Here is a 22,748-nt window from a genome sequence, read left to right as displayed (position 1 = left end):
GGGTGGCAATACTGTGATCCCTCCTACAATAACCTTGTGATTCCCCCCTTACCTCCTGTTGGGCCAGGACCCCTACCATTACAACACTGTGAAATTTCAGATTTAAATATCTGAAATCATAAAATGTATGATTGTTAAAATCCTATGACCGTGAAATTGACCAAAACAGACCATGAATTTGGTAGGGCCTTATTTATTATATCGATTATATTACAGGAAACCGCTTGTTAAAATGTAAGCACTACACCAATGTTAACATCTACTTGGAAATGTGCCACCGTGAGCAGCACTTGGGTCACTGAGAGAAAAGTAGCCATGAGTCTCATTTATAGTCTTAGAGAGCATTAGAACATGACACAGTGAATAATTTATTTTATTGACATCTTATTGATGCACTGTAGACAATTCACACTAACTGTGAGAGATGCTCGTTTCAAAGTGGGTAGCCTATTGAATGAACTCTATAAAAACTGATTAAAGTACATAGATAGTGATTATGTGAGAGCCAATTTTCCTAATACACAGATCAAAGATTGACAGTAAATCAGTAATTAAAAATACATTGCAAGAGGGAAGCCTACTGGGGATCATTGGGATCCAGTCAGTAATGCAGATCATCCGCCTTTAGAAAGGTGAGAGAGACTGGCCCCTTGGAGTATAGTTACACTGCAATGTAAGCCCAGGGATATAGAACTCTAGTTATCTTGCGCGTCTACACTCATTTGTAACCCCAGTGACTAGTAATATAAGCCAATCTTATAGACTCATAGACTCATTTCCAGAGGGTCTGGCTAGAGAATCTTGCCCGCATGCTCGGGGTTCAGCTGATTGCCATATTTGGGGTCGGGAAGGAATTTTCCTCCAGGGTAGATTGGCAGAGGCCCTGGAGGTTTTTCGCCTTCCTCCGCAGCATGGGGCAGGGGTCGCTTGCTGGAGGATTCTTAGCAATTTGAAGTATTTCAATCATGATTTGGGGACTTCAACAGCTGAGTCAAGGGAGAGAATTCTTCCAGGAGTGGGTGGGTCAGCTTTTGTGGCCCGCATCATGCGGGAGGTCAGACTAGATGATCATAATGGTCCCTTCTGACCTTAGAGTCTATGAATTATTGAACCCTGGGTCTCAACCTGGGGCTCCAGAGTCTACACTGCATTATGTGGCCCTGAGTCCAACCACCCCTATCCCAGACTTCCTAGCACTCTCTCAAAATGTGGCTGCTCTAGGGTTGGAAAACGTGACCCTCCACCAAACTTGCCTGTCCATAGGACAAAGAAAGTCAACCCATAAGATTGTGGAATACCTTTGGCTGACTCCCAGTGCACAAGTCCCGTGGGGCTGTGACTACTCTGCAAAGAAGTAGGGCTTGAACCCTGGGTCCTGGCTTGACTCAGACTTGCAACCTACACCCCTGTGGGGTCCTAGGACCCTGGATCAGTGCAATTTGTGTGTAGACGGAAGGAGGGGTTAGGCTTGAGCCTGAGTCCAAACCCTGGGCTTCTATTACAGTGCAGACATATTCTTTGTATGCCACTTAGTTGCTGTATCTCGAAGCTAGCTTAGTTTGGAGCTCCTGGTCTCTGGGCTGCTAGAAAGCAGGTGAGTGGAGTCTTGGAGTAAACGTGGTGATGTTGAGATTATGCCAGTGCTACACCTCTTCAGCCCTCTCCCTTCTTACTCATGGTGCAGCATTGATTGTGATCTTGGATGAGACAGTCCCTTCTCCATTTAGAGAACATGTGGCCTGGCCACATAAGGGTTTACTGGGAACTGCTTTCACTTTAGAGTTGCTAGAGAAAGCTCTCACCACAGCAGTGAAATAAAAAGGAATGCAAAGCCTGACAAATACTTTCCAACTGAGATCTGGAGGAGGTTCTGAAGTTCCCTTTTCCAAAAGAGAGACCACAAGTACTGCAGTACATGAATTTTCATGCTAGAACTGTGGAGAAACCCTCAGTCCCCTCCCCTATAGCCATGCCCAGGCCCCTTGTCCCTATCTGTGTAGTTGTTTCTTCCCTCCCAATTCTGTGGGTGCTACATATTTGCTATTCAGATTTCTCTCTACCTTCTGTCTCTGACTAATTGGTCCTTCTGAAGCAGCAATGACTCACCTCAGAAAAAAATTTGCATTGAAAAGTATTAGGCTTATAAAACCTACAAGTTAGGAATAACGTCGCCTGTGGAAATCTGAATAGTATCCATTATATTCTTGAGTTCTCTCCTTGGAATCATGTATCCTGTATTTCAATGGGGACAGTTCTATGTAATTATTCTATAGCAAGAGGAAAACTATAAGCAGGCTTCTCTTTTGGAATTATGGTATCTCAGGGTAAGCAGCAATAAATCATAGCAAATCTGACTTTTTATTCTCATGTTGATTTTGAACATTGACAAAGGCAATGTAAATGTTCACTTTAGGAAATAAAGGGCAAGGTGTCTTTCATGGGAGACCTTTCTCTGGACTTGCTTCATGGTTTTGTGGAGGCTACTGAATCTATATACACTCAAGTTTCTTCCTTCCTTTTATTTGTGCAATTTAAACTAAATATTTTGCCCCAATCAGCTTTGGTTCTGCAAGTTTTGTCATTGATGGTTATGACTGACCAGTTACATTGCTGACCATTGCCCAATCTGGAAATGTATCCAGTTGGAAGAGGCTAATTCCCCAAGTGTTGATCGCCACCATGACAACCACTAGACCAATCAGATTTACACCCAAGCCAGCTTTCACCTATGGAAAAAACAAACAAACCAGAGTACAGTCAATGTCAAACAGATTAGAAAGCATTAATTAATAAACACAGAAGGTGGTAGGATGCATGGTGGAGAACAGGCAATTCCCTAACTCTCCCTGTTGCATAAAGAATAAAGTAAATTTGCTGACTACTCTGGCAGAAAAAGCCTAATGAATAGTTGTGTGTGAGAGTGTGCATATTAGTGCGGAAAATACAGGAGATGTCGTCAAAGGTGCATGATAAATGCAATTCATCACATGACTACAATTTGTCACATGGACATCTCCTCCCTAGATTTATACCACATATGCCAGGTGATAGCTATAGACTAATTGTAGGTATATGATAAATCTCATTTGTCATACCCCTCTAACTTCTGCACTTGCACTCTGCTCACGAAGGTTATGTCTACACTAGATCTGAATGGTGTAAATTCCAGCTCAAGAATACATATTAGCATGCTGAAGTTAGAGTGTGGCCATGACAGCACAAGTGGCAGAAGGGACTAACTGCCTTGAATACCTACCTAAGGTTTCAGACAGGTACAAACTCGAGGCAGCTAGACCCTCCCTCCGCTTGTGCCATTGAAGTTATATCCTATTTTTAGTGTATTAGCTCAATCAGAGCTAGTTCAGGTACGACTCCTTGACCTGGAATGTACATAGAATCATAGGACTGGAAGGGAACTCAAGAGGTCATCTAGTCCAGTCCCCTGCACTCCATCTCCAATTGTAGACATATCTTAATCTCCCTTCTCCAGGACTGCTACTGTAGTTGTATTACAGGATAATTGGGGGGATCTTGTACTGTCACTCTTTGATACATTTCACAAGCATTATATTCATTTTAAAAAACAGAGCGCACACACACGCACACCTCCTGCCACTGATGTTCTTAAAATGAGAGTTACTGTGAAATTGTTGCAGTGCTGACCAACGTGACTTTACATTAACTTGGATCCTGTGATTATTTTCAGATCCCATATATGATGATGAGTTCAGTTTGCATTAAGCTTGGAACAATGTGACTATTCTCAAGACTTACCATGTCTTTGATCTGGCAGTGCCCGTAATTGAAGACAATGGCATTTGGGGGGTTGCCCACTGGCAGCATCACCGCAAAGGAAATACACATTGTTACAGGAATCAGAGTGTATAAAGGGTTGATATGCAAGGTTTCCGACTGTAAAGAGAGAGGTTGGGTGAGAAAGAGAAGTTCCACGTTGTTAGCTATAATTACAGATAAAAGACGCCTATCTGCTTCCCCCCACCCCAAGATCTAGAATTATTAGCATACCCTCCATTCCCTAAATTCTAAGGTCTAACTTACTTCCCCCCTCCATTACCCTTGGGTACTGCAGGAGGGCTGTACTCCATGTTGCTCCTTCCAGAGGAGGCCACTATAGCCTGACAGGATGAGCTCCCTTCCCCCAGCAGTCAAGCATGTTGCTTCCATAAAACCCTTCGCAATCTTGGGCTGGGGAACAAGGTACTGGGCTTTTGGTCTGAATTCACATAATTAGGGTGACCAGATAGCTAGTGTAAAAATCAGGACAGGGGGTGTGGAGTAATAGGCGCCTCTGTAAGACGAAGCCCTGAATATCAGGACTGTCCCTATAAAATTGGGATGTCTGCTCAACATACACATTACCCCCATGGCGTTTCACTGTGTAGATCACTAGGACAACTCCTTAAAATGGTTTTTATGGAGAAAGTCATGAAAATATCTAGCAGTCACTTTTCAGACACATTTCACAGATTATATCCCTTGTGAAAAGAGCTTCTCATTACATAAAAGGCAAAAACCAAGGAAGGTTTCTATAATTGCTGTGAAAATAATAGTTTTTATATATATACTAATATAGGATATAATTAGTATCTGCTCTCCCCCTCCCCTGCCAGTGACACAAGCCTCCATACCCACAATGTCTTCCTCTCTCACAAATGTCTTTGTTCATTTTTCCAAGCTGTTCTTATGCTTGGCCTGCCAACCTGTTCACCAAGCTGCCTCCCATCCCTCAGTTAAATTCCCTATGAAATAATTCTGATGTTTCTGCTACAAAAACCAAAGAGGTAGACTGTTAACTAATGGATTATAAATACAAAATAGAATAAAAAAGCCTCAAGACGTGTTCATGGTTTGCTGAGTAATCATGTGACCTTGTTATTGTCAATCTTGTCTTTCCCTTTCTCATCTCCCTTCCCCCTTTTCTGTTACAATTAAACTGTATGCCCCTTAGGGCAGGGACTATGTTTTTACTTGTTTTGAGAAGTGCTGAGCATATTTTTGGGTGTTCAGAAATTTATTGCACTCAGGCCTATTGACTGACCATGCTTATTAATTTTTCTATAAAAGAAAGAGCAAAGCAATGGCACTCAAAATGAAGCAGAGTTCTACCCTGGCTCACAGAACTAATCGCCTAAAATCTCAAGATATTCCATGAAGTTAACAGGGAAAAAAACAGCATAAAATCCCATTGTTTTTACTCACCATACTGCATAAAATAGGCAGAAAGATTGTTATGGTTGCTGGGTTACTAACGAACTCTGTTACCATGGACACCAAGATGCAAGCCAGCAGAGTGACAGCCCAGTAGGGAAGGCTGCTCAAGGACAACATCTGGCGTCCAATCCATGTCGAAAGGCCAGAGGTCTAGCAGAAACGTACAATAATGAGAGAATGGCAGGATACAAGTTATGTTTCCAAACCAAATCCTTGTATCTGAGAGAGTTTTCAATAGAGTATCCCACTGGCAAAGAACTTTATTTAGCTCAGTAAATTGGGCAGCCCCCGATTTAGTAGCTTATGTTCAATAAATTAGTGCTTTCAGTCCAGTTCTTAGTAGAGTAGAACCTCAGAGTTACGAACACCTTGGGAATGGAGGCTGTTGGTAACTCTGAAATATTCATAACTCTGAACAAATGGTCATGGTTGCTCTTCCAAAATTTTACAACTGAACATTGATGTAATATAGCTTTGAAACTTTACTATGAAGAAAAATGCTGCTTTTAGCCATCTTAATTTAAGTGAAACTAGCACAGAAACAGTTTCCTTACCTTGTCAAATCTTTTCGTAAACTTTCCCTTCATTTTTTAGTAGTTTACATTTAACACAGTACTCTACTGTTCTCCCCCCCCCCTTTTTTTTATTTTTTTTTTTTTTTGTGTGTGTCTGTGTCTCTGCTGCTACCTGATTGTGTACTTCCAGTTTCAAATGAGGTGTGTGGTTGACTGGTCAGTTCGTAACTCTGGTGTTCATAACCCTAAGGTTCTACTGTAGCTAGGGGTCCATAACATAAAACTACCTCATTTGGCACTAAATGGCACTACTAGTTGTTTAGCAGAGAGACCAAAATTGAATGGGCAGAAACACTGTACTTCCCCCTCACTTGTAAAGATTGTCCTTCCAGGTCAGAACTGAGGCTCACTGAATGGGTGGGGGAAGACTGTCTAAACATAGGTCTTTACAGCACTTCGTACAATGGGACCCCAACCCAGATTGGGGCCTGTGGGTGCTACTACGAAAGTAATGGTAATGCCATTTCATGTGCCGTAGTTCTGCAAATCAAGGCCCTCACTTCCTAGGGTTGCTAATCTAATTTGATTCACTCATACTCATTTCATTTTAATCCCTGTCATCACCAAAACCATTCCATACTCATATTTGAGTATGAGGGCTGAAGCAGTGTTTTCCATGGTAACACTGTAACAAAGTAGCTGACTTGTTTTTGTGACTTTTGTTTGCTACTTTCCAGTCATCATGAAAGAGATTGCACACCAAGCTCCTGAATTATGCTAGATGACCAACTTTCAGAAGAGCATATCGAAGGTTTAGGTGACATACCCTTTTGAAAGTGTCATAGTAATTTTGTTACCAGAATTGTCAGAACACCACAGTTTAAAATAAAGGTGCAGGCTTGTAAGTATTTTAGATATTCAAGTTCTCAGAGAGAAGAATGGAAAATCTAATTCAATACCTTGCATCCAGCTGCTAGAGCATAACCTCCTCCAACCAGCACTACAATCTCCCAGGGCATGGTCTTCTGGAAGTCCTTCCATGTAATTATTGGCTCCATTGAGTTAATATCTGTTGAATTTTCACTATCTCCTATGTCAAAGCAAAATAAAGGTACATGGCTAATGCTAAACTGGCCATTTCCCTAAGATATTGAGCATTCTGCACTGACCTCTGACTTTGTGACTTCTAGCTTGGATCACTGTAATGCACGCTCTGTAGGACTACCTTTGAAGACCATCTGTAGGATAAAGCTAGTGCAGAATGCAGCTGCCAACCTCCTTGGTTTCAGCCTCAGGAAGCATAGTACCTAAATTTTCTGAAGGCTGAACTGGCTTCCTATTGGCTTCTGGGGTTGACATTGATGGTTATATAGCCCTATGGCTTAGGTAATGGCTATTTGAGAAGTGTGTGCGTGTGTGTATTTCAGATGTGTCTGTGTAGTCCTAGACTTGAATGTCTGAGGTTTGGTGGTTGTGCATTCTCAGAAGATGGTCTTCACTTGTAGAATTAATTTTTCCTGGCCCAACAGAGCCCAAGTATGTTTAATATCAGGACAATATACAAAGTCCATCTATTTGCTCAGTCTTTTCCTGAGGGTAGTATTAGCTTTTAGAGGTCTGAGTCTTTTGTTGAATTGGATTTACTATTAATTCATTTTTTTTCTAAATGCTGTATATACTTGTAGGGCGATCTGCCATGTAAAAATATACACATACATACAATTTCTAATAAATATATGGAAGCAAATGTCAAGGGACCATATCTTCATATGTTTGTACAATGCTTAGCACAAAGGGGGCCTCATCCTGACTGAGGCCTCTGGGTGTTACTAAAATGTAAATGTTAAATAATAATAATCGCTATCAAGAAGACTATGTTAACAGTAATATTAACATAAAATGGATCAGTCTCTATCTATGTTATCAGATAGCAGTGGTAGTACATTGGAGACTTTTTTTTTTTTTTTGGTGCCGAGCAGTTCCCCAATTCTTCTAAACCTGAAATATGGCAAGGATTGAGTTTTTTACAAGTTCTAATTTCCATGCACTATTGCAACACTCAACTGCAATATTAAAGACTGTCGTTCTCAACCTTTGCCACACCATGATCCTATGTTATAAGTTTTGGGACCTTAATGTAGCCATAAAATAAGAGGACGGGGATCACAACCTCCCGTCAAAAAGTGTGTCAAGTCTCATTCTAGATGACTTTGTCTTACCTTTATCCCTCTTTCCAAAGCATGGTTTCTTTGCTGGAATCAGGAACATGAGAAAACCAAGGAAGACAGAGACAGTAGCATCAGTCCGGTAGCCTTTTCTAGGAAAGAAACATTGTGATTATAGCAATGCTATACTAAAAGTGGGCTGTAGTGAAGTGTGTGCGCAACACCCCGTGTTCTCAACAGCATGCTGAGCATGCTACTCAAGCTTTTTCTTTTCTTTACTTTTTTTTTGTTATTGGGTTTGGTGTACCTTTCCTCCACACAACATGCCATACATTTATTCTATATATTATAGAGGGAAATACTTTAAGCATAAAATCATTTCAGCTCCTTCCAGCACCAACACAAATACAAGAATGTGATGTACTTGTATTGCTCTATAACAGTGCCATCCAAACTTTGCTTAACTGGCAACCACTTTAACATTTTGTCAGTAACATAAAGGCTACACTGGGTGGGAACCTCAGCTGATGTAAATCAATGTAGCTCACTGAAGTGAATACTCTAGGACTATTTAGATGCAAGTCTGTGGGAAGTTGTTAGAGATTTAGTCACAAGCCCATGTGCTTGCACTTTTCATGTGTGGAAACATATCAGTGGACATGCATAGAGCCCTGCAAATCCATTGATATCCGCTTTATATCCACAGATATTCGGATCCACTGATGCAGATATCCGTGGATCATTTTTGCAGATTGGATGCGGATACAAACTTTGTATCCACGCAGGGCTCTACACATGCAATTTTGCAATGCTGAAAACTTAGTAGATGGCCTTTAGAAAATTTACCCCAAAATGTGAAGGGAATAAATTGGTGTTTTCCCTTGATTTGAGCCTCTGTGTGCCAGCTAGATGTAGTCATTACTCAAGAATTATTAATATTCTAATGACTAATAATGGTCCCTTCAGGTCTTAAAGTCTCTGAATCTACTTAATAGATCTGTTCAGGATTTAAATGCTGAACCCTCTGTAGTATTCCTGGTAAAACTGAGGGTGACAGAAAGAGCTATGTTTACTAGAACCAAGTGTCAGTAAACAAATTTTGGGAGCACAGCCAACTGTTTCTCTGCATGGATGAACTAGAGAATGATGCTGACTTTAAAAACAGTCTGCAGGTTATCTAATGCTCCCTGTGCTAATATCCAAAACCAAGCCCCAAACACCAGAACTCTGAACTATAACAACAATCAAACCTAGCAGCAAACATGCTTTTTGGGATTTCTTTGTAGTAAAATTGTTTTTTTAAAAGAGTTGTTTGCTTCGGACTTCAGAATTTGGGCTCTTCCATTTTTTCTACTAGGAACAAGTTTCTCATGTTGTTTCTCATAGTCTAATGGAGTCACCCTGCTACCTGGAGAAACAGGGACACTGTTTTGGTTGTGTGAACAGGTATAGTTAAAATAGTGAGCATCCTCAGTCTTGATCAAAATGGCTACTGGCATCCTGAGAGTCTATGGCCAAAAACCAATCAACCAAATTGTTTTAGAAACCCAGGAAAATCAGAACTTCATTCCTCTGCAGATGATTAGGAGGCAACCGTACTCACTTACTTCTCAAATAAAGATGACCAGCCTGGAACAAAGCCAGGCTCCCGTGTAAACCAAAGCAAGGTCATCAAGATGAAGAAAAACCCAGTCACCATCTCAGGATAGCTTGGGAGAAGAGGTGAGGAGAAAAAGCAAGAATACAACCTGAGATTAATGCCAAAATCCAGGAGCAAATTCCACAGAGAGAAAAGAATTAGAGATTGGTTTCAACACACAATGAAAAAAATCTACAGGGAGAATAAAATAGGAGATCAGTTTGAACTAGGGTTTTACATTTGAGTCCTAGCTCTTACCTAAATAAAGTCAGAAAAAAATAAAGCTGAGTATCTCATTATCTGTATTTATACTTTCATTTGTCATGAGATATTTATGAGCCCAAACAAATACAAAATCTTGTATTTTTATGGTATTTCTAATGATCCAGGAACTGAAATATGGCAACAAAATAAATTTTCCCTTATTTCTGCATTGTAAATGGTTTTCTATGTGATTTTTAAAAGCATATGAAAATATAATTACAGATACTAAAATAAACAAACATCACTACTTTAAACACAAACAAATACTAGACTAGAGATGGGCTGAGGAGTTGCTATTCTGATCTAGATTTTATTCAGGGTTCAGATTCACGGTTTAGAGGCTGAATAAGGGCTAAGATTTAGATTTAAATTTGATCATGCTAAAATCTTGCAAGTTGATCTCATGAACTTTCACTGAACACTGAGAAATCTTTGAAGAAGAGCTGATCTCATGAGATAGCTCCCATCCTGAAAGGTGGGCATCTTGCAAAATTTAGCTTTTCTTTGCCACATCTGATATGCAGTTGGAAAATAGGCCCCTTTCTACTTTGGAACCTTAACTGTAGGGGCAAATCAAGATCTATGGGTTTGAGTCTGAAGCCAATGCCCTCTTCCCACCTCCCCTAAAAAAAAATCATAGGTGTTTTTATTCAAGTCTCTGGTTTTGATGTATCTTTATAGTGGACCACTCACTTACCCTGAAAGGAAAGAGAAATAAGTTCCAAAATGTAGGACTGATTCAATAGGGAGAAAGAATTGAGAGCTCAAGTCCAACATATATAAGACAAATTCAACTTGGAGGACAAAACAAAAGATGGGTTTCAACACATGAAAGGCAAATTCCACAGGAATATATGCTCTTTTTACCTAGTATTCCCCAGTTTCTCATATTCCTCTTGAATTCTCCTCTCTGACATCTCTTCTCGTTTGGTCTTCTTCTTCTTGCTCACAGAACATGTTTCTTTAAAACTGAGAAGGATAATTTAGCACAGGAATATGAGAGAAGGGAGTCACATTTCAGAATGAAGATACCATAGTATGCAAATTATGCAGCAGATGAGATAGCGGAGGACCTAATCCCTGTGGCTGGCTGAGCTATGCTTGGTGCAGGACATGAGCGCTAAAGTGGGGAAGGTTGCTGTATACCATTTTTGCACTCATCCAATTCCCAGGGGTGCTGAGATCCAGTTCAACCCCCAGCATGAGCAATCTTCGGGCTGTTCTAAATAATCCCAGCTGGTAATAACACACAAGGGGTCAATATGCCAGATCATAATCACTGGAGCACATTAGTGTTCCAGCCATGCTACCTCCTCTCCACCATGCCCCATCACATTCCCCTCACTAGGCAATTTTTACCAGACCTGCAACATCCAGGTGGTCCCTATGCCAGGCAATCCTTAGAAACATAAGAATGGCCATACTCAGTCAGACCAATGGTCCATTGAGCACAGTATCCTGTGTTCTTACAGTGCCTGTTTAGGGCAGGTTACAACCACTTTATACCACATCATGGGTAGGTTGTGGGCCCAAAACATATAGAAATTTTGTTCTAAAATGGGACTAGTTTTTCTATATAGTGGATCTATGTGTTGTCCCCTTCCAGGAATAGCGTTCTGAATAGCGCACACAAAAGGGATTCTGTCTGCCTAATCCCATTTGACTTGGTGAAGAAAGTATGATTCTTGAAAGCTCAGGGTGCAACCTTTTCTGCTTTAAGTAGTCTGGTAAAGGTGTGATGCTGCATGGAATCTGGGGGACACTTGAGGATATTATGAATATCAATATTGTAAAATTGTAATGAGTTAGGCCAGATATGCCATGTAAGGTATCTGCAAAAATGTTATAATTTGCCAGATATGATAATCTTGTTTATATGTTTGTGTCACCTTTGTATTATGGATTATAGGTATGTATGTCTGTATTTCAAAACTTGTGTTATGCTTCTGGGTGACACCCCCAGACAGCACTGTCTAGCCTGCTTGATGGCCCATTAAGGACCATCAGCTATAGAGTTGACCCATTGAGAGAAGGCAGATACACCTTGTGACTCAGCAAGGCATGCAGGGACATGCCTATGGAGAGAACTCTAAGGCTTTCAAGCCATGTGCTGGGCAGCTTGTGTTTGAAACAAAGGAAGCACAGGCCATATGGCAAAAGACTATAAAAGGCAGCTGCATCTTCTCCATTTTGTCTTCAATCCTGCTTCTTACCTCTGGAGGAACTTTGCTACAAACTGAAGCTCTGAACAAAGGACTGAATGACCCATTGTACGCTGGGAATCCCCACAACTACAGTGTTTGCTGTCCATGAGATTGACATAACTGCCTTCGATATTTCTAGCACTGTTTAAACCAGGATTACTCTTGCAAGGTTCCACTCTTTCTGTAACTGAAGGGTAAAGTCAAAGCCGATGATCCTACTGTTCTGCCAGTGAACAATTTCTATATTTCTATCAAGGAGATACAAATACAAGCACATTTTATGGCTGAGTGCATTTAAACTGCCTACAAATTTATATGCAAATTAGGTGCAGCCCTCAGGCTCATGGAAAATTGCATTTGCATGTCACAAAGTCTGGACTCATTTATTTAAACTGAGATGCTTGTAAGCTTTTTTTACCCTCTTCTCAAGTACTGTAGCAACATTTTGCTTTTCTGTTCCAATGGGAGATTGACACCTAACCTGCTTAGATGCTTTTGTAAATTGCATTGGTGTCTACCTGCAATTCTAGGCACCAAAATACCTTTGTAAAACTGATGCTTAGATATTTGCAGCAATACTTACTTTGTGCAGCACTAGCTGAAGTGAAAAGCTGTGTCTCTGTGAACTACCCTTTCCCCTGTCCCAAGGAGGGGTCACAATATTTTCCCCCCTGATTTTCAGGTAGGAAGAACTTTGTAGGCCTGTTTCCCTCCCTCTTTGACCTACAAAAAGGCTAGACTCTGCATTCTGATCCAAGAACTTGAGTTTCTAGGCTAGAAAGAAAATCTGTAAAGCTGTTCCAGTCATTGCACTAGCTAGGGACAAGAGATTGACAGTGGATGCCCTATTAAAAAGGATACGTGGCGTGAACATTACCAGGAATTCCATAGATGTCCATCAGCAAGCACTAGACTAAACATTGCTTCAACATGTTACCAATATCACTTGCCAAGTCTTAGAAGGATTTGCAGGCAGAGCATTATAACCAGACTCCTAACTTAACATATTCTCTAATGAACCACAGAGAATAGGAGTTGGAGATTAAAGAGGCTTGGAACCAACCAACACTTCACAAAAGGTCAATAATGCTTCAGTTCATTGGTGTTTTTTAGAATAACATTAATCAGGGTGAATTCTTGGATGGGATGTGGAATTTCAATGCTGTTTATTAAAAAAATAAAGGAACTGAGAGTCATGTTAGGGCCTGTTTCCTCTCAGGATTAAAAAAGAAATAATTTATTATAGCCTTTTACATTGAAACTAGAAGACTCAAGGGATTGATTGAGAAAAGGACACAGAGCTATTTACCTCTTCAAATGCACTCAAGATCAGTAGCAACCAGAAGTCATTATCATTTAACAGCTATTCATTTTCCTATGTGAAATAGGTTAATGATGTCAGCCAAACTCCCTCTTGCCCTCACAATTGGCTTTATTTTTCCCTCGGAGAGGCCACGGTCTAAAGCCAAACCGTGACTTGTGAGCCTCATGCAGCTTTATCACAGTTAAAGAGTGGCTTGTGGAACCCCCACACCTCCCCCCCATTCTCCGCCTACCAGACTGTTTGGGGGAACTCAGAGCTTCTTCCCTGTGGCAGGGTGGTGGGACTAAGAGCTTCTGCCCAGCAGGGAGGGTGGTCTCGAGGCTTCAGCTCAATGGGAGGTGCCTGCTGGAGCTCGGGGCTTCAGCTGGAGTGGGGCTGAGGCCCCGAGCCCTGGTAGGTGTGCCCCACCGGGCTGAAGTTCCAAGACCCTGCCGGCCCTGCTGGGCAGAAGCCCTTAGCCCCACCACCCCGCCACAGGGAAGAAGCTCCGAGTTCCCCCAAACAGTCTGGTAGGTGGAGACTACCACCCCACTGCAGGGCTGAAACCCCGAGCTGCAGCAGGCATGTTCCCTTCAGGAACTTCTGAAGATTGTTGTATGCGGCTCGGAGGGTCAGTAAATTTGGCCATCCCTAGTCTAAAGTAATCATAGAGACTGAATTCCCTCTCCTGCCTTCAGCCTGGGAGTGAGGGAAAGCTTTAACTCTCACTGCTCACCTATTCTGTTGATAAATATAGGATTTTTGTCTCTAGCACCATGATTATGGCCCTTTATACCAGTATAAGTACAGATATATTGAGCCTTATTCCCCTGTCATTGACATTGGTTTGACACCAAAGTAAGTCCACTGACCAGGTCATTAATGATCTGGAGGATGGTGTGGACTGCATCCTCAGCAAGCTTGCAGATGATGCTAAACTGGGAGGAGTGGTAGATATGCTGGAGGGTAGGGATAGGATACAGATGGACCTAGACAAATTAGAGGATTGGACCAAAAGAAATCTGATGAGGTTCAACAAGGACAAGTGCAGAGTCCTGCACTTAGGACGGAAGAATCCCATGCACTGCTACAGACTAGGGACCGAATGGCTAGGCAGCAGTTCTGCAGAAAAGGACCTAGAGATTACAGTGGATGAGAAGCTGGATATGAGTCAACAGTGTCTGCCCTTGTTGCCAAGAAGGTTAACAGCATTTGGGGCTGTATAAGTAGGGGCATTGCCAGCAGATCGAGGGACGTGATCATGTTTTTACTAACTGGCTTTTTCTTTTTCTTTTGTTTTTTTCAGTTGCACCTTCTGATCAGAAGGTTGCTTAATGGCCCTCATCAAGGCAGTGCAGTGTTAAAACTGTTCCCGTCAAAAATAAACATGGTGTATAGCAGATTTTCATCAGCCTTATTCAGCCACTGGACTCAAGCATCAATAAAGTCCATTGTTGCACATCCAGTGCTACTAGGAAAGGACACTTTCTCTAGGAAGTGGACTGGACCCACTGCCCTGGTAAGGGGAAGCAACAGTGACTCAGCATTTGCCCCTTGTGATTGTTAGGGCCTTTGTGAACTCTAAAATGGTGGTTCCCAGCAGAGCCGGCGCTAGGCATAACCAGACTAAGCAATTACTTAGGGCCCTGAGCAGCTCAAGGGGGGCCCCCTATTAATTATTAGTATGTGTTGTGTGGGGAGCCCCAAAATATTCCTGCTTAGGACCCCCAGTGGGCTAGCATCAGCACTGGGAGGAAGCTGTGGCACTCCCTGCTGTTTTAGCCCTGGGATTCCCACACAGTTCTAGCAGCCTGCACTCACTTGCATCCCAAGAACAGCCAGTGCATCCAGAACCAAGTCAAGACCAGCATGATGAGGCATATGGGGAAGCTGAACAAGAACCAAGTTCCAAAATTCACCACCTCAGCATGTGGATAGTGGCTGTAAAGAAAAAGACCGTATAAGAGATAAGAAGGCCACAGGATGCATGGTCAGACTCCCACAACATGCATCTATGCATACATATATGGCCATGTGGCATGGCATAAGGGTTGTATTAGCATGAGTTTGTGATAACTGTATTACACATGCATAGCAAAGCCACTCCCAAATGATTGCCAAATTAGCCTTTATATCAACACCACACCAAATACCAGCATGTGTTCCGTTTACCCCAGACATTTTAGAAATGTTTTATTGGTACATATTTTTATTGCTACTACAGGAGGGATTAATTTGGCCCAGTGTAATATAGATTCAAAACATGTCACGAATATATGTAGTAACCTCAGTCGAGAAGCTCACAGATCAATACATCCTGATACCCATCTCAACAGAAATTAACATCTGCATAAAATATCTCTTTGCTCCAAGGAGTTTGTGATGGAAACAAATTGATTCATATTTGGGGTAGTCTGGATGACATGTAAAAACAACCATATAAATGGAAATAACAGGTTAGTTTGAGGATGGAATTTAAATTTACCAGTGAATGGACGTTATAATGCAATACAACTGTTTTTGCATTGTGCCTTTCATCCTAGTTGTATCACAAACTGCTTCAATACAGTGAATTGTTCTTTAAAAAAAAATGATAGCATAGGTACTGATAATTTCAGAGGTACAGGCAAGCACAAGGGATGAAATCCTGGCCCTACTGAAACTCTATTGACTTCAATAGCACCAGGACTTCACTCATGATCTCTGTGTACTTGTGGTCTCGGGCCACAAAATATAAAATAATTAATGCAGCAGACTGGACTCTAGCAAAGCTGTTTAGCAGTGCATCTCATGACAACCCAAAAGTGCTGGAAGTGTCATAATAGCAAGGCTCACTAATATGTCTTCTTTGAGGGTGCTTGAAAACCCAAATCTTCCATCAAGAGTTCACCACCAGAATCAGTTTTACAAGAACCATGTATGTCATTTCAAAAGTTAGTCTGGGAAATTATCTCAGACCCTCAAAGTAGTTTTGCATTTTTTTCTAATAAAAGAAGCAAACAAACATTCCGTCTGTGTACATGCATGTGTCCACTATAATAGAGGGCCAGATCTTTTCAAAAGAGGTCAACTCCCATTTGGGCATGGGCACATAAGAAACAAAGATCCTGCTTTCAGTCAAATACCCTTAGTAATAAAGCCCTAGGAGACAAAGTATATACAAAGAGAAAGTATACAAAATAGAAGCAAAATGATCTATAAAGAGAATATCTTCCCTTTGATAGAGTCATCATGGTGACAGTAGTTACTCCAGCACAAGTCCCTCATGTAATGACAGAGACTGTGCAATATCACTTACTTGTTGAAGTACTCTAAGAAGATGAGGCTAGTGGAGGTCCCTATGATGGTGGTCAATCCCCCAATGGTTGCAGCATATGAGATGCTCAAGGACAGGCACTTGCAGATCATGTGATCATGTCTGGACTGGTACTGGTATTTAGTGCTCAGGTCCAGATCTCTGGGGTTAGGAGGCAGGACAAGTATCTGAGTCTGTAAGAAGAAAGACATGCCATAAGGAGTATTAGACACTACCAACAGCCTGGCCTGGGCCAGAGGGAAACTTTGAGTGCCAAGATGTCTACAGGTTACAAAGAAATAACCTGCCTGTGAAAGAGCAGGCAGCTTATTCTCCATGGGAATTAACTGGGATCAGAACTAGTGACCTGTCCAGTGACCCCAGACTGCTTGATTTGCAACCAAAATGCAGGATAAACAGAAATCAGACTTCTGATCAGAGTCTGGCCCTATTCCAGTCCTCAATGGGATCGCAACTGGATACCAGGAAACCTTTATGAGCTGGGAGGAGGAGATTCTATTATTTCAGTTTTAAGAACATATAATCCTTGAGGCATGTTAGAAGCTTCCAGGCAATGTTTGGCAGACTATCCACCCTCACACTGACTCATGAGTCATAACCTCTAATTAGCAATCTAATATTAGGAGGGGGAACGTGCAAGATAGTTAGCTGTGATACCTAATGCTTAGCTATTAGGATATGTCCCAGAGAGAAGTGGTAAATGAAAACATGGCTGCAAAAGGCAGCGTGACAAAAAGAAGGTTCCATAGTGGTGGCTGTCAGTGCATGGTTCTGGGAAATTAAAGTGTTATATTGAAAATAATAAGGTGCTACTCCTAGAGACCTATCACTTGTAGCGCAGGGAAGGGAGAAAGAAAAGGCTCTACGTAGGCTCAGGAAAAAGGCCTCAGCAGCAGAGAAGCTGGATTCATTTGCCATAATATAATTCTATTGCTTTGTAATGGGCTTATTTTCTATGAGGATTATGGTGCTGCTATGAGTTTATCAATCCTCCTGCAGTCTGTCTCATGAAAATCCTGGTTCAAATCTGTATTAGGTCAAAACTGAAATGAGTTTAGTGGTTATAAAATAACCATTGAATGTCGGTATGAGATGGGAGAATGCTCAATGGCATTGGTAGTGCAGTAGCTTTTCTGAGGATCTGGGTATAAACCCGAGTCTCACTTCTGCTGGGCATCTGTTTGTGCATAAAAACAGTGCATACATGTAATTGAAGTCCTGCCTCAGGCATGCCCAGGATTGGAAGAAGGAAATGCAGATCAGGATTGAGGTATATTGGCAGAAGTGTCTCTGTGAGTGTGTGCTGCATGTGTGGTGGGTTGTCAGAGGACAAAGTGGAACAGCAAAACAGAAATGGAAACTGTTTAGCCATAGCATGGAATATATGATACTGAATGCATTTGGGAACAGCCTGTGAGGAGCACCTCATCAAAGAAACCCCAAAAGATGTAACAGGGCTGTGAAGGGGGGAACTAAAAAAGTGGAAACCATCTGAGGAACCAGCACAGGCCTAATCGTCAAATGTTCTGAGACTGCAGAGGCAAAGATTTCATGGAAAGCTACTTACAAAGTAAGAACCTGAACCCAGGAAGAATGTGTAATACTTGTCTCCCCCAGAAGATTACCACCTCTTACCTGAGGTAGATTCTGCCCCTTGTTTGGGGGAGTCACAGTTCCAATTGGGTTGGCTATCATGTGCACACCATTCATATTCTATAAGAAGGTAAATGTCCTTTGATTAGACAATACTCTCTACCTAATTCCAGAAGGCACTTAGAATTAAATTCAAGGGTGCTTTGTGAATATTTCAGGCAGAGAATCTTCCAATAAATTGACTACAATTTGTCTAAAACCTTTGAAACTTATTGACCCTCTGAGCTGCATAGAACAATCTTCAGAAGTTCAAGAGCTGGGGCATGCCTGCTGGGGCTCGATTCTTTAACCCTGTGGTGGGGTGGTGGTCTTTTTATCTTTAAAAAAATCTTAAAAATTAAATGGTAAGTTTAGCTCATCTCCTTCTGTCACCATGGCAGCTTTGTGATGGTAGAATCCAACATAAACCTTGCAAGAAGCACCCGAGTCTTGATTTTATAAGGTGTAGAACGGTTAGCCACTAGAGTGCTCTAGTTGACTGAACATCCCTGACTGCAGCAGTGCCCAAATCTTGCAGAACTAAAGGCCACATTTGCTACTTGCTAGGAGCCCATGGACTACATATACTCACTAATCAATTGAGCTAATCACAGCCTCTCATGTAAGATGGAGATACGGACCACAGAAACTACAGAACCAGTGTTCCATCTTAATCTCATGAGCTAGGCTGATAGAATCCAGCTAAAGCATGGCATGCTGTAATATATGGACTCTACCAGAACTACCTCCCATTAAAGATAGAGGAGTGTGCTTTTGATCATTCCTGCTGTACTGCTTTATAATGCAGAGCTGAGTGTTGGTCACATGGTGTAGGTACTACCTATCACAATACCTTAGTATGTACCAGGGAGCTGAAGTCAGTGGTCGTAGCACTAAAAACAAAGAAAAGAAAATATATTTTTAAATGCATGTTTCCCAGCTATCCCAAAAGGCACATGTTCAGGGTGGGTAGTGGAGCACCCGAACAAGAACTAAAGTCTGCTGAAGTTGTGAAAAGTTCCATTTATTATGACATCTCAATGACATCTCAGCTAGATACATGGGAAGAATCACTTTGTTCCAAGGGTCTATCTCTAGCTCTATGATGATGGGGTTCCACCTCCATGAAACCAACAGTGTTTATGGCCAAACCTTTAATATCACTATCACAGTGGAGGGAATCACTGGAAAACCCAACACTATTAATCTATTCTATTCTGTGTAGATCCTTATTCCTCCCTCATTGCCATAACATCTGAGCACCTTCCAGTAGTAACGTGACTAACATTAAAGCAACATGACTAACATCTATCTTGTGTGGCTTGTGGATCATAGCATAGTGAGATCCAGATCATTACATTAACCCCACTTAAGGTGACCAGATAGCAATTTTGGTTGGACGTATTCCTGACATAATATGTAATTAAAGATTAATCTTTAATTCCTGGAGACTCCAGGACAATCCTGGAGGGCAACCCTAACAAGTATTAAAAATCAGGCCTGGGCGTGGTGTTAATAGGCACCTATATAAGAGAAAGCCCCAAATATGGGGACTGTCCCTATAAAATAGGGACATCTGTTACCCTAACCCCACTCCTTGCATAATCTTTTCCCTTCAAGCACATCTAAAATGTTCATTTGCAAGCTTCTGTTTGCCCTTCCTTTTGCCATTCTTATGTTCATCTCATTGCAACCTGTGTAGGTTCATATCTCCAGTAGTGATGCACAGGATTCGTTCTTACTCCTCATTGATGAAAATGACCTCCATTGAGGCTTGGCCATGTTTTTCGCTGAGACCTAAAGTAATGGGTAGAGGGATGGAGGGGAAAGAGAGAGAGAGAGAGAGAGAGAGAGAGACTGTCAGATAGGGTGACCAGATGTCCTGATTTTATAGGGACAGTCCCGATTTTTGGGTCTTTTTCTTGTATAGGCTCCTATTACCCCCCAGCCCCTGTCCCGATTTTTCACATTTGCTGTCTGGTCACCCTACTGTCAGAGATGGGAGATGAGCTGATTTCCTTGGCTTCAATTCAGAATTGTGTCCATGAATATGCAGGAGCTAATGTAAAATGAATCCAGAAAGAATCTTCGATAAACACTTCCTTCTATTCGGGGACCTAATGCAGCATCTTATTACTCCATATTTTCTTGTTTATTTAACTTTTGCCAATAAAGACCTAACAGTAACACACTCTATGTGACTATAGCTGTTTAGCCTCAGTCTTAGATCTGAGAGACTAAGCAAGGTTGAATCTGGTCAGTACTAAGATGGAAGACCTCCATTTTTTTTTAAAGGAGGGATTTTCCCTCCCAGTACAGCCCCTGCAGTGGCATATGGGGCAAAAAAGCCCCTTAGCTGACAGGTGGAGAATTCTTCTAGCACAAGTACTGAACTGGACAGCTATAGGATGCCCTGTGCAGGCCTTCTCACAGCCCCCAGCATAAGGGTCATGCCTGGGTTGGGTTGGGGCTATAACATAGCATGATGGAGGTTCTGTGTAGCTGCCCATAGGCCACAAGGACTGGGTTGCTGTACCTTAGATCAGCTCCCTGAGCTGTCAACTTTTATGGCAGTGGTGGTGGTGTGGGGGAAGAAGGGTTGTTTCAGACCCTGACCAGCTTAAATACACCTTTGCTTCCATGCCTCTGGGCTGTGCCTCTGTGTCCTGGAAGCTTTTCAATGATGAATGAAGACATTCCATTATTAATTCCCAGACAGAACATTACATCAAAATGGAGTTAAGGTTGAGAGTATGTTTCAGCAACATAAAGGGTAAAAAACACTGCAGTGATGTTGTAAATTAGCTCAGGAACAGATGTTATTCAGAGTTAGAGTTACACTTAAAGAAATCCAAACATGTTAAGGTTTGGAAATACAGTTAAGAGACCCAAAGAACCTTAACTATGCCCTGTTTTGACAGAGAGCTCTATCTCACACTTGTTTCATCCATGGAAATACTAGACAAGGCATAATCAGCTATTTTCCTTCTGATACAGATGGTCCAGAACTTTCATTGTTCTCAGTGGTACTGAGTGCCTCTGCCTCTGTGAAGCATACGTGGCCACTGTCTTCTCTGAGAGAAGTTGTGGCTTAAGTTCCATTGACAGCAATGAGAGATGATGGCCATTTTGGAAACGGGGGATTTCTTTGTAACACAAAAACTTTCAGTTATGAAAACTAATGGCACAAAATGACCATTAAGCCTAAATATTCAAAAGTATCCATTGCACCAGATCTACTCAATAGGTAGACTAGGAGGGTGGCGAAACTAAGTTGTATATATATAGATATAGATAGATAGATAGATATATGTGTGTGTGTGTGTTCATGCAGGGAATGTAGAGGAGTGCAGGCAACTGATGTGTGTGTAGGGAGGTGGAAAAGTCAGTAAGAATTTGGAGGATAAGAGGAAGGGGGGAAACTGAAGGTGTTTTGTACAGCTCCAATTAAACAAAGCAGCTGTAAACCCAGGTTAACTGGCCAGTACGCTCTGTCTGTTTTGTGCTGTTTTCAAGTTGGGTAAAGCAGCCAGAGTGTAGCAGAAAATATCACCCTCCTCCCCAAAAGTTAGAACTAAATAAACTAGTTAAGGTGGATACTTCACATATTTAAATCAACAGAGATATCACATGGGAACATTCTCTATGAACATTTTCATTTAAAAGAAACAACAACAACAAAAACCAAGGAAATTTCTAGACAAAAACTATGTTGAGAGTACATATCAGTAATTTAGGGTAAACTGCACTATAGGGATGTTATAAACGTCTGAAAACTAAGCATTATCAACCCTGGAAATTCACTGTTTTAACATAAAATAATTCCAAACATGTGAGTTAGGGCACCCAAACAATCTTACCTCTGTCCTGTCACAGACTCGTCAAACTTTCCACATAGTTAGAACTCACTGAAATCTTGTGCATAAGCTACAACTTAAATCTGTCCTGTAGCGATGCCCTCACCTCAGCTTCCTTTAGCCTACTCAGGATCCTAACTCCACTTCTCCTGCCAAGCACCCCCTAAGGTTATAAAATAAGCATCGCGTATAAAATAAATGAAAATAGATAACACGGGCCAAATCCTCAGCCGGTGTAAATCACATAGCTCCACTGACTTCCATGGATCTATGCCCATTTACAGGAGCTGGATTCGGCCTTAAATATCTAAAAGTAAAAGGAAAATTACTCATATCATCCTCTACCTTTTGGCTCCCTCTCTTCAGAAATGGTGTTGCCTGCAGTACCGATGACCTCATGCTCCTCCTCAGCATTCACTAATTCTTGTAGCACTGCCTCCACAATTGGCATCACCATCGCTGTGGTGGAGGTATTGGAAAGCCACATGGATAAAATGGTTGTACAGCACATAAAGCAGAGAAGTAACCTAGAACACAGGAGAGAACAGCCCTCTTGGGACACTTTTACAACTTTTCATGTGATCCCCTTTTCTAATATTTTATTTATTTATTTATTATTTA

At 41.6% G+C, this 22,748-nt stretch overlaps 1 protein-coding gene across 1 annotated transcript in view; it reads right to left on the bottom strand.

Moving 5' to 3' along the window:
• Positions 1-355: 355 nt before the first annotated feature.
• Positions 356-22,748, bottom strand: part of SLC13A4 (solute carrier family 13 member 4) — a 36,112-nt gene continuing 13,719 nt past the window's right edge. Inside the window, exons 4-16 of the mRNA XM_054034220.1 lie at positions 22,473-22,654; positions 20,013-20,067; positions 19,124-19,163; positions 18,274-18,351; positions 16,621-16,811; positions 15,144-15,263; positions 10,683-10,784; positions 9,520-9,621; positions 7,967-8,064; positions 6,707-6,837; positions 5,221-5,382; positions 3,775-3,912; positions 356-2,726 (exon numbers count right to left, since the gene is read on the bottom strand). Of these exons, the coding sequence (XP_053890195.1) occupies positions 2,589-2,726; positions 3,775-3,912; positions 5,221-5,382; positions 6,707-6,837; positions 7,967-8,064; positions 9,520-9,621; positions 10,683-10,784; positions 15,144-15,263; positions 16,621-16,811; positions 18,274-18,351; positions 19,124-19,163; positions 20,013-20,067; positions 22,473-22,654 (1,537 nt within the window). The 3' untranslated portion in view covers positions 356-2,588. The remainder of the gene's footprint in view (positions 2,727-3,774; positions 3,913-5,220; positions 5,383-6,706; positions 6,838-7,966; positions 8,065-9,519; positions 9,622-10,682; positions 10,785-15,143; positions 15,264-16,620; positions 16,812-18,273; positions 18,352-19,123; positions 19,164-20,012; positions 20,068-22,472; positions 22,655-22,748) is intronic.

This window comes from Malaclemys terrapin, chromosome 1 (genome assembly GCF_027887155.1).
Source record: "Malaclemys terrapin pileata isolate rMalTer1 chromosome 1, rMalTer1.hap1, whole genome shotgun sequence".
NCBI lineage: Eukaryota > Metazoa > Chordata > Testudines > Emydidae > Malaclemys > Malaclemys terrapin.
This window is presented reverse-complemented; position numbering and strand designations above follow the sequence as displayed.